Source organism: Natrix helvetica (assembly GCF_964273705.1).
Source record: "Natrix helvetica genome assembly, chromosome: 7".
Taxonomy (NCBI): domain Eukaryota; kingdom Metazoa; phylum Chordata; class Lepidosauria; order Squamata; family Natricidae; genus Natrix; species Natrix helvetica.
The window spans coordinates 38,181,514-38,193,769 of NC_138558.1; the positions used below are offsets into that span (position 1 = coordinate 38,181,514).

Below are 12,256 nucleotides of genomic sequence, written 5' to 3' on the forward strand. Positions count from 1 at the left end.
ATAGAGTGCTCAAGTTAAAATTTAATAACTGCTAAAAGCAAGATTGAAAGCCATTTCTTTTATATCTTTTTTCTTTCTTTTCTATTTTTTAGTATTATTTTTCTTTTTGCATCTTTAGTTATATTTCTTTCATTTTCATTTTTCTCTTCTCTTTTTTGCCTGTTTTACTTTGCATTAGTTTTATTCTTGTGTTTTAATATTTTCCAATTAATAAATTAATTCATGTATTATTAAATATTTTCAAGGGGAAATAGAATGCTCACTTTGCATTCTCAAAATCCTTACTATTTTTCAATTTCTACAGCATCCTTTTGACTGGGTAGATCTAATGCCATTTTCATCTGAATTTCCCCATTCTTTTCACATTCCTAATGAAATGGAGTTGTCTGTTCTCTTAAGAAAAATAATAGAATTTAAATTACATTTTGATTGTTACAAAATTAATTTTGTGAACTTCTGAATCATGGTTAATTATCTTGCAAATAGAATAAAGAATCTTTTTGTGATACAGCAAATTCCAAAACTCAGTTTGTGAATTAGTTATCCTATCACAAGTTTAGAGATTGTGAGTATGTAATCTTGCTTTATAAAGTATTAAAAACATCTCTCGTGTTAAAGAAAAACCTTCATTGTGCAATTAAGTAGTTCATGAAATATTAGATATATCTGATGTGTCGCATGTAAGGAAATTGAAAATTTCTAACAAAATAAATACAATTTGTTTGAAATTAAACTTATGAAATGCTTACCTTTTCGTCTCTCTTATTTTTGTCTAGGCTTTCGAAAAATAAGTCTTGATGACCTCAGGAAGGCCTATATTGTGAAAGATGTCCAACAGTATATTCTTCATCGCTTGGATCAAGAAGAGGCCCTGAGACAACATCTCACAAAAGAAACTGCAGAAATGTTGAATCAGCTTCACATTAAAAGCAGTGGTTGCTTTCTGTACCTTGAGCGTGTCCTAGATGGAGTAGTAGAAAATTTCATTATGCTAAGAGAAATTCGTGATATCCCTGGAACGTTAAATGGACTCTATCTTTGGCTTTGTCAGAGACTCTTTGTGAGAAAACAGTTTGCAAAAGTCCAACCTATTCTGAATGTAATCCTTGCTGCTTGCAGACCACTTACAACAACTGAGTTGTTTCATGCTGTGTGGACCAAAAATATGGCATTGTCTATGGAGGATTTCCAGCGCAAACTAGATGTTCTATCAAAAGTTCTCGTTGATGGTCTAGGAAACACAAAGATCCTTTTTCACTACAGTTTTGCAGAATGGTTGTTGGATGTAAAACATTGTACACAAAAGTATTTATGCAATGCAGCAGAAGGACACCGAATGCTAGCAATGAGTTATACATGTCGAGCCAAGGATTTAGCACCATTGGAAGCACAAGAATTTGCTTTGCATTTAATAGATTCAAATTTACAACTGGAAACTTCTGAGTTAGCTTTATGGATGATCTGGAATGGTACTCCTGTTAAAGATTCTTTGTTGACGTTAATACCCAAAGAGCAGGAAGTTTTACAATTGCTAGTAAAAGCTGGTGCTCATGTCAATAGTGAAGACGATCGGACATCTTGCATTGTGCGACAAGCATTAGAAAGAGAAGATTCTATTCGAACTTTATTGGATAACGGTGCTTCAATAAATCAATGTGATTCAAATGGAAGAACATTGCTGGCCAATGCTGCCTACAGTGGTAATCTTGATGTAGTGAATTTGTTAGTTTCTAGAGGAGCAGATTTTGAAATTGAAGATACACTTGGACAGACAGCACTTACTTTAGCTGCTCGGCAAGGACACACCAAAGTTGTAAATTGTTTGATTGGATGTGGTGCTAACATAAATCATACTGACCATGATGGATGGACAGCATTGCGATCTGCAGCTTGGGGTGGACATACTGAGGTTGTTTCTGCACTTCTGTATGCTGGTGTAAAAGTGGACTGTGCAGATGCTGACAGTCGAACAGCTTTGAGAGCAGCAGCCTGGGGAGGACATGAAGATATTGTACTGAATCTGTTGCAACATGGAGCTGAGGTGAACAAAGCAGATAATGAAGGGAGAACTGCTTTAATTGCAGCGGCGTACATGGGGCATAAAGAAATTGTAGAACATCTTCTAGACCATGGTGCAGAGGTAAATCATGAGGATGTGGATGGAAGGACTGCTCTCTCAGTTGCAGCTCTTTGTGTTCCTGCTAGCAAGGGACATGCTTCCGTTGTGAGCCTTTTAATAGACAGGGGAGCTGAGGTGGATCATTGTGACAAAGATGGAATGACTCCACTGCTAGTAGCAGCTTATGAAGGGCATGTAGATGTTGTTGATTTGCTTCTGGAAGGTGGAGCAGATGTAGATCATACTGACAACAATGGCCGCACCCCTCTTCTTGCTGCAGCGTCAATGGGCCATGCTTCCGTTGTAAATACTTTATTATTTTGGGGGGCAGCTGTGGATAGCATCGATAGTGAAGGACGGACAGTTCTTAGCATAGCATCTGCTCAAGGTAATGTTGAAGTAGTACGGACTCTGCTCGATAGAGGATTAGATGAAAACCATAGGGATGATGCAGGATGGACACCTTTGCATATGGCTGCTTTTGAAGGTCACAGATTAATATGTGAAGCACTTATAGAACAAGGTGCTCGGACTAATGAAATTGATAATGATGGACGTATACCATTCATATTGGCAGCCCAGGAGGGCCACTATGACTGTGTGCAGACTTTACTGGAAAATAAATCTAATATTGATCATAGAGGCTATGATGGGAGAAATGCACTCCGTGTTGCTGCTTTAGAAGGGCACAGAGATATAGTTGAACTACTTTTCAGCCATGGAACTGATGTGAACTATAAAGATGCTGATGGCCGGCCAACACTTTACATCCTGGCCTTGGAGAACCAGCTATCAATGGCCGAGTACTTTTTAGAAAATGGTGCAAATGTAGAAGCAAGTGATGCTGAAGGAAGGACGGCACTCCATGTTTCCTGCTGGCAGGGCCACGTGGAGATGGTACAGATGCTGATAACATACCATGCTGATGTAAATGCATCAGACAATGAGAAACGGTCAGCTTTACAGTCGGCAGCATGGCAGGGACACGTCAAAGTAGTTCAGCTTTTGATTGAGCATGGATCCTTAGTTGATCATACATGCAATCAAGGTGCTACTGCACTCTGCATTGCAGCCCAAGAAGGACATATTGATGTGGTTCAGATATTACTGGAAAATAGTGCTGATCCAAATCACGCAGATCAGTTTGGGCGCACAGCGATGCGTGTTGCTGCAAAAAACGGGCACACGCCAATAATTAAACTACTGGAAAAATATGGTGCTTCTAGTTTAAATGGATGCACTCCTTCCCCAATCCATACAATGGAGCAAAAACCTTTGCAATCAGTACCTTCAAAAATGCAATCATTAACTATAAAATCGAACAGTTCAGGGAGCACTGGTGGGGGTGATGTACAAGCTGCTTTGCGTGGTTTGTCAAACGGCCCATCTCATGCTTTTAGTTCTCCCTCTGAATCCCCTGATTCAACAGTTGACCGACAGAAGTCCTCTTTATCTAATAATTCCCTGAAAAGTTCAAAAAACTCTTCTCTTCGTACAACTTCATCTACAGCAACCGCCCAAACAGTTCCTATTGATAGTTTCCACAATATGTCCTTCACAGAACAAATACAGCAGCATTCACTGCCCCGCAGTAGAAGTAGACAGTCCATTGTTTCACCTTCTTCCACCACTCATTCTTTAAGCCACAATCATAGTTCTCCAAATAGTGAATTTGAATGGGGCCAAGTGAAACCCAACCTAAAATCAACAAAACAAAACAAAACAGGGAAAACTGAGAGCTCCAACAAATCCGGGTCTGCTGGGAAAAAAGTAAAACCAACCACTTCCTCACAACCAAAAGTTTTAGAATATGAAATGACACAGTTTGATAAGCAGATATCTGTTGCCAAATGTGGCACTACCATGCCTCTTAAAAATATGCCTGCTGATACACAGTGCAAAATTTTAGTCCCTTCATCCCAGCAAGAAGTTTGCCGGTCCCAACAGCAGTTCCTGATCCATCAACAAAGTGGAGAGCAAAAAAAGAGAAATGGAATAATGACAAATCCAAACTACCATCTTCAGAGCAATCAGGTTTTTCTTGGTAGAGTATCTGTTCCACGAACAGTCCAGGATCGAGGACATCAGGAGGTTTTGGAAGGCTACCCATCTGCAGAAACAGAATTTAGCCTTAAACAAGCCTTAAAGCTTCAAATTGAGGGAAATGACCCAAGCTTCAGTTACAAGAAAGAAACACCATTGTAAAAGGTGAGCAACTTTTAGAATTGTCCTGTTCAAAGAGTGTTTAGTTAGACATTGTTGCTGATCAGCAATAAAAGAACTGGTGATTTTCCATTGAACAATAGATTATATACCATGTAACTATTAAATGGCCAGAGGCATATTATGTAGATTGCATTAAACCACATCCATGTGGACATTAATAAACTCACAAACTTGACTTTTATGGGACCTTGAGACAATTTCTGCTTGCCACGACCCTTCCCTAGCCAAATAGTGAATTTATGGACACCCTAATGCTTTGCCAAAAATTAAAATTGAAACTTTAAATGAGATCATTAATATTGTTGCTTCTTTAGATTTATCAAAGCATCTGACAGCTATAAACACACTTAATTTCCTTCTAGTTATTTAGAAAGTAGCTTCATGATTATGCTGAAGTGAAATACCCAATTTTCTTTTGTTTTAAATGTAACTGAATTATGCTTCAGATTTTGGTCCTAAAATAAATTATAAAATAATTAGTTGAAACCGTGCGAATAGCAAAAAGGAGTACAAAGTAGCATGGATTTGTTACAACATTCCCAAACTAATTTTTTTGTTTTAAAGTAGCCATTAATCTAGAGTTTGATGTCAGAGTGTTATTTTTCATGATCTCTCATTGTTTGATTAGGAAATTAATTGAAAGAAGACTAAAGGATATATTTTGGTGAAGTCCCAGATAATTGAAAGGATTGCATTATAGCTATCAAATGACCATGCATTTTTCTATAACAAAAATTTCAAATAAGGTACCTTTAGTGCTTTTTGATAATGATTTATTGAAGAGATAGGAAAAAAATCTGCAAACACTAATAGTTCTTTAATGCAGTTTTGTGGCCACAGTATTATTTGCCTGAGATATGAAGTTGGATAGAATCACAGAACCAGGGAGACATTGAAGGTCGCATAATAATAAGTTTTGTGCCAAATTTGTACTCATGCTTGATGTCTCTGATTCATTATACATTTGAAAAGATACCAATGTTGATCTTTAGGAAAACCAGTCATCTAAATATACATGTATAATATGAAGCCTATGAAAAAGATCATTTTATCTACGCCATTTGCTCGCATGAGAGGTTGGTAACCTTATATGTACTTACCATATGAAAGGAATTAAAATCTAGGTAATATATTGAAACTTCCAAGAGTCATAAAATTGTATATTCAAACTCACACCTTTCTGGAAAAAAGGACCAATTAGAATTAAGTCCCTCATCTGAATCAATAACAGTTATTTTAATTTGAGGATTTTGCACTTGTAACCACAAAATGATAACTTGGATCTATGGATTTACAATATATATTTTATTTCATTCAATATGGATACCACCTAACTTCAATCAATGACTGAAATATATTCATTTTAAAATAAATAAGCTATCTGTAAGAGTTCTATTTTCATAGTTGTATACATTACATTTCTTATGACTTATTACACCTTTTTCAAGGACAAGCTTTCTTTAATAAATATTTTTCCATACATATCGTATTTTTAAAATATTGCAAATTGGCCTTGTGTGTCAGCCCATGCAATCTTGTCTCATACCTAAAGTATTACAAAACCCATAAGAATTCAATGACCTCATGAAATTCAAGGATGAGTAGAAAGTATGTCATTTCAGGTTAGAAAAGCTGTCAATTTTGTTAAAAAAATTGCAAGTTACATGTTAAACATTGATATGATCTTGTCAAAATAGAATTGCCATATTGTTATCTTATCACCAGTACCATAACATATGTATCATGTTCCTGTATCACCATATTCTGTTTCTTAGTTCCTATGAGTAGCACCCAATGTGTGTGGGGAGGGAGGGAAGGCAGGGGAAATTCAAAACGTGATATCACTGAGATAGGGTAAAGATGATCCTTAGTGCTAAGAGCAAGTTTGGCATGATAATGTTACTTAGAGACAGTAGCCCTTGCTGTAATTTATTGACCAAAATATGGATTTGATTACAGACAATCCATTTTAAATATCCTCAAAAATTGATGGTACACTGTAAGAGTTTTAGTCATCGCTATTTGTATATCATTGAAGACATTATAAATAGTTCAGTTATTGATAGAGTTGGAGATTTTTGAGGCAGAATGTAAAATTTCGTTTTGTTTTGTTTTGTTTTAGGAAGTTTTCAAAACACCAGGAACAAAAAGAAGAGGTTGCCAAGGACGGTTTGTCAGCTAGACTGGGATAAAAGCATTTCTTGCTCATTAAACTACATTGAAAATTCTGAATGTGATCACTGCAGCACAGTTACCTTGATTACTGCAATGTGCCTAAAAGTTAAGGCTGCCTTCTTAATGTAACCATCTGTGCTTCAGAAACTGTATTTTGTGTACTTTATACTTAATACATAGAATAAGCACTTTCTTCCTTAATAACAGAACAAGATAATGCCATATATTCACAACTAAAAAGTTTTAAGAATTAGAAATGTAAGCTCCTTTTCAGGAAGGCATCATCAGGGTAAAGGTGCCATGGTGGCTTGTGCTGAAAGGCATTGCCTTATGTATTTATTTTATTTTAATATGGCCAAAAAAAAATCTGCTTTCTTTCGAAAAGATAATCAGTACGTTTGGCTACCTAAAAAACAACCTCACTTCACAAATATATACATGTATCTGGTTATTTCTTTTAATAAGCCTTTTAAACGCCATTTGAATGTCATTTTTTTCCTGTTTTATGCTTGTACCATCAACTTTGCAGCATGTGATTCCTAGTTAAACTTTAAGATGTCATAAGATTTCTTATGTTTTTTACTGTAAGTTCACGTATACTCATACAAAAGACTGGAGCTATCTCAAAGGGTGCAATTTGCATGTAGAAGAGAATTAGGTCAACTGCCCCAGCCACAATGCTAATTGCCCTTTGAGGGGTCTTTGCTTTCCAAGACTGGGCACATCACAGCATAGTAAATCTGTACGCAATGCTTTATTACAGCACCCACTTTCTCCAACAATAGCCTGTTACTCTGGGTCAATTCCACCCCTCTCCGATTTGGAAGTTGCTGTTGCCGTGTAAATACATCTTTAATATTCAATATTTTGTTCTCAAAATATTTTAACAAAGTCTCCAAAAGTGGCACTCAATCTTAGCCTTCTTCCAAATGTTTTTACATTGGTTGGGATGAAGTGCTGCCTCAATGCAGTTGTTCCTTTTCTGGTTGCTACCATGCTTCCAGCAAAGATGCAAGTTGGGTTCCCATCAACACAATACTGTTCACTGTAGCTTGTGGTCCTGGCCGTTGAATGAAAGTTCTCTTGCCTTCTTGTAATAGTTGCCAATCTCCAGATATTGCCTCCATTTTTTAATCTTTGTATCACCTTTCTTCTTAAACACACCTCCCCATGCTGTCTTAGCATTTGCTTTTGTAAGCTAAGATTCTGGGTAGTGTGAGGCTTTCTCTGGACATTGCCATGTCCTTGAAAAGGCCTGGGTGTGGCTCTATTAGCTAGGAAGCCGAAACACTGGTGTGGAGGCTTGTGAGGAAATTTGTGAGTGAATGAATAAATGCTCTCAGGTTTCTGGGCCTGTAAACTTTTACAATCCTCTGGAGAGAAAAAAAACACCATGAGCTTGTGTTGAGCCTCAAGGAAATGGGGTGGGTAGCATTTCTGCCTGGCTGCAGCTGCTTTTTCCAAGCACAGACAACAATTCAGCTTCACTTCCTCTCAATGTTGCAGCCATAATAATAGTTCATAACATTTATGATCTCCCCCCCCCCCAAAAAAAACACCGCAATTTCAAGTGTTAGTGTTTGGTTATGTCTGGGTATGGCTTGTTCACATTTTGTGTTCTCAAAAAAAATGTGTACATACATAGTAAAGGCCATCTCAAACATATGATACCAAACCAATATGAGGTACTTTTCTTTTCATTTAAAATTGTATTTCCATGAATATATTTCCTTACAATCAGATGCCTCTCACCAGGAATGCCAGTCCTTTGAAAACGGTAGCTAAATTGTCGTACTAGGTACAAGTCATTAAGCTTGTTCTTGTCATTCGCTTTGAACAGCATTGGTGAAGGAATGTGTTTGAAACCAGGCCTCTTTTAATTGACTTAAATCAAGTTACATCTATGTTCACATTGCCTTTTCCTCTTTGAAAGGCCAACTGAGGTCTGTCAGCCGGACTTGATACTTCATATTTTTCTGTGGAAGAGACACAGCCTAGTGATTGTGAAGCGGTTATAATATATGAAGGCTCTTGCTCAATCTTTCAATCCTCAGTTAAATGATATGAAATAAACAAATTATCTCTATTGCACTGAACTATATTGTATTGACAATTTAGAGACCTCCATTTGTCTCCCTGTTTGAAACTAATGAATAACATAGTTCAAAACAAATTGAAAATATCTGGTGCCTATTTTGGTGTTAAGTAGACATAACTCACATAAAGTAATTTAATATATTGAAAAATGAAATGATTAGAAGAGTTGACAAGCCTAACCCTAGATAACTTGTCTGCATATATTTAAAACAGTAAGAATGGCTTATTTGTTTTGCTTCTTTTTGTTTTGTGTGTGGCCCCAATATAAAATTCTGTTTTCAGGTTTTATTTTTGGCACCGATTAATATTATTGGATTAGAAGTCAATACTTCAACAATATCTTTCCAGCTGAACATAATATATAGCTGGATTGAACTTGATTCACTCTTTCAGATATATTTTAAAAACTCTGTAGCTCAAACTCTCTGTAGTATCAAAGAAATGTTCTTTGAAGTTGCCTTGTAGCAGTCTGTATCTATTGATATAAAACCTTGTCCCTGCTACTCTGTGCATCCCTTTTGTGACCAAAAAAACCAACTCAGGATAGGAGGAACAAGCTTAATTCTTCCTGGTAATTATGGCAGGAAATTCATGTTTTTTCCCATTGCTGGGTTGTCACCAAGTGTCACTGCTTTACTTTCCGAACATGGCTGTTTATGGAATAAATTATAGGTCAACTATGGGGATTTCTGCCATAAGGTTAACATTTGTGGCAAAGGCTTGTCAGTAAGAAGTCTATCCTGGCTAATGAAAATATTGCAATGAGAAAGATGCAGGGTTGTATGCATTGCGAGCATAAAAGTTACATGTGAGGTAAACAGGAATTCATACTCATGAAAATATCCTTTTCTAATATTGCAAAACAATTCAAAACTGCAGCCCTTATTTCTTATTAATGTTTTACTCTAAAAATATTCCTAAAGATCGTTGTCTTTCTTATCTTAGCTATTGCTGAGATTGTATTTACTGGACTTGTTTTATCCTAGTATGTATTTGTGACTTGATAATTACATTTATGGCCATACTCGCAACAAGGCTCCATGTTGCAGAAGCCTTTGGATTTTCAGCAGAATAATTTTATCATTTGGAGGAGCTGGGATAAGGCAAAGAATATCTCCTAAGCATAGTAATCAATTAAAAAAGATCAGAAGAAAAGTGTTTTCTGATAATACATTGGTTTCAAAATTCCTGCATATTTTCAGAACATTGTTGGAATACAGCATGCCTGCCCTCATTATTATAAATCTACCCATTTGACAAGAGTGTGAGACTCTTTCACATTGCTTTAATATATGATTTTAATATATTGACTTTTGTGGCCTCTCTTCAGAAGGGTAAACATTGATTATCTGAAAGTGACAATTCTATGTTTTATTGCCATTGTTAAGTTCTTGGGTGTGTTCAGTTCTGTTAAGTCATGATTTGATAGGGCTGATCAGCTATAATTTAATATAACTCAAGATTCCTTGTTCTGTTTCCCCATCAACAAAACTCTGCCTCATTTTACAAACTTTTTTCCTACATTTCACTGGCTAAAGTCATTCCCAGATGAACTAAATTATCACCCTTTGAGGTTTTAGAAAGTGAATTTTAATATATGTAGCACAAGTGAGCCCAGTAGATATTCTTAAGAGGAAGCAGATAGTTAATTTATCTTTCAAAATGTTGACATGTTAAGGTATAGCAGTGCCATTTAGGTCTTGTTATAATCAGTATTGGAAATGGCTTTGCTTTTACTCAAAGCTTCCTTTCCTCTTGTCACCTGTGCTGCTATGCAAATGTCTATTAATGCTTGATATCCTCCATTGGAACTGTTCAAATAACATGGTGCACAGTTGAAACTTTCTTTCCTGGACTGTTTGTAAATAGCCTAAAATGTACATTGAATTTCACATTGTAAAATTTTTATTTTATTTCTTGTATTATATTAAGCGAAAGTCCTTATGTATATGAAAGTGCATAATAAATATATTTGCTTTTCAGCAGATATTTGTTTTATATTTGTTTGCTATTGTCCCTTGTCTGAAAAATCAAAGCCTAACTATATTAATGGAATGTTGGATGTGACTATATCAAATGTTTCATTTCTTCTTGTTTTTTAATCCTAATTTTGTAATACAGTACTATGCCTGATTCACTTCGGATATGAGCGATGGCTTAGAATACAATATGTGATAAAAGGTAAAGCATTAGGTTGGAAAGTTTCCAAATGATGTGAGGTAGCTAAACTATGCATATTTAGCCACTAGTAACTATATAGGAAAAATAGCATCATAAATAATTACACTACTTATGGTGGGAACATATGTAACATTACTTTAAAAGAGAAAAATACGGGTAACACGAGCTAATTTGAAACAGTGATCCTAGATTACTAGAGGAATGAGATGTTTGTCCAAACAGCAGCCATTTTCCAGCTTTAAGTTAGACTTAATTAAATCCATTTGGTTTGACTCAAACTAGCTTATCCTTGGAATGGACCCATCAAAAACAGAAGAAGTTTTGAAGTGCATTTCACACAAATCATGATGCTAATAACTTTGCAGTATTATATCTAATACTTTGACCTGTCATTATTGATTAGAAACCAGGAAATGGAACGATATGGGAAGTGGATAGGCAATTCAACTAGAATTATTTTCCTTTGTGATTGTTTAACTTCTGGATTTCACTACAACTAGTTGGCATAGTAATTGATGGGAAATTTTATCACTCCTGTAGAAATGACAGTAAATAATTGGTATGAGCAGATGTGTTGTAACCCTTCAATATTGGAAAGCATATGCAGAAATAAGATGCATTCTAGAAAATTTTGTTCCTGTACCCATATTTGTATCAGTTTCTGATGGGATTTGTAGAATGCAAGTATATCTCGATATATTACAATGATACAATTTGTGCTAGTTTTATCAAATCTATTGCCCATTATTTGTATATTTCTGTACAGTTGTATAGAAAATTTTAGAGACCTTTAAGCCTAATTGTATGCTTTAATCAATCCCTAAAGGAACAGTTCAAAGAAATTCTACATTGTACAAAGTTAAACATACATGTAGGTACAATTGTAATATGTAGGTACAATTGTTAGCAGATTCAAAGTAATAAAATAGTAAATATGGCAGATGTGAAAGCTAAGATCAGTACTTCCAGTGTGCAAAAATAACAGCTTAAAATTTCCTGTGGCCAACTAAATAGCCAATCTCTTTCATTAACTTCAAAACTAAGGAAACTCCTTAGAATGGCTTAAATTTATTTAGATCTGCAAAACTGAACTCATTGATTACTACAAATGACCTGCTGAAAAATTTAGCTGACACTGAAGTGGTTTGCAGACCACAGTACAATGCGCTTGTGCCCAGCATAGAAAAGATGCCAGGAAAAGAAAAGAAAAAAACTTTCCTGCTGTTATCCCCCTCCTTCATCAAAGAAACTTGATAAGTGTGAACATTTGGGAACAAAACGAAGTACTTTAGACTAATGAAACAAAATGAAACTATATAGCAACAACCACGTTATAATTACAGAAAAAAATAGATAAAAGTATTGAAAAAATGCCAAGAGTGGGGTTATCAGGGCTTGGACTGAATGATAGACAATGGCAGGGAAAATATTGTGTGGGTCTACAGAATAATGGATTCA

The 12,256-nt window shown here is 35.7% G+C and overlaps 1 protein-coding gene across 5 annotated transcripts in view; it reads left to right on the forward strand.

The window, feature by feature from the left end:
* Positions 1-10,604, forward strand: part of ANKRD50 (ankyrin repeat domain containing 50) — a 51,011-nt gene extending 40,407 nt beyond the window's left edge. For all 5 annotated transcript variants that reach the window (XM_081960028.1, XM_081960031.1, XM_081960030.1 and 2 more), the window contains exons 4-5: positions 777-4,327; positions 6,468-10,604. In XM_081960028.1, the coding sequence (XP_081816154.1) occupies positions 777-4,324 (3,548 nt within the window). In that variant the 3' untranslated portion in view covers positions 4,325-4,327; positions 6,468-10,604. The remainder of the gene's footprint in view (positions 1-776; positions 4,328-6,467) is intronic.
* Positions 10,605-12,256: the final 1,652 nt, after the last annotated feature.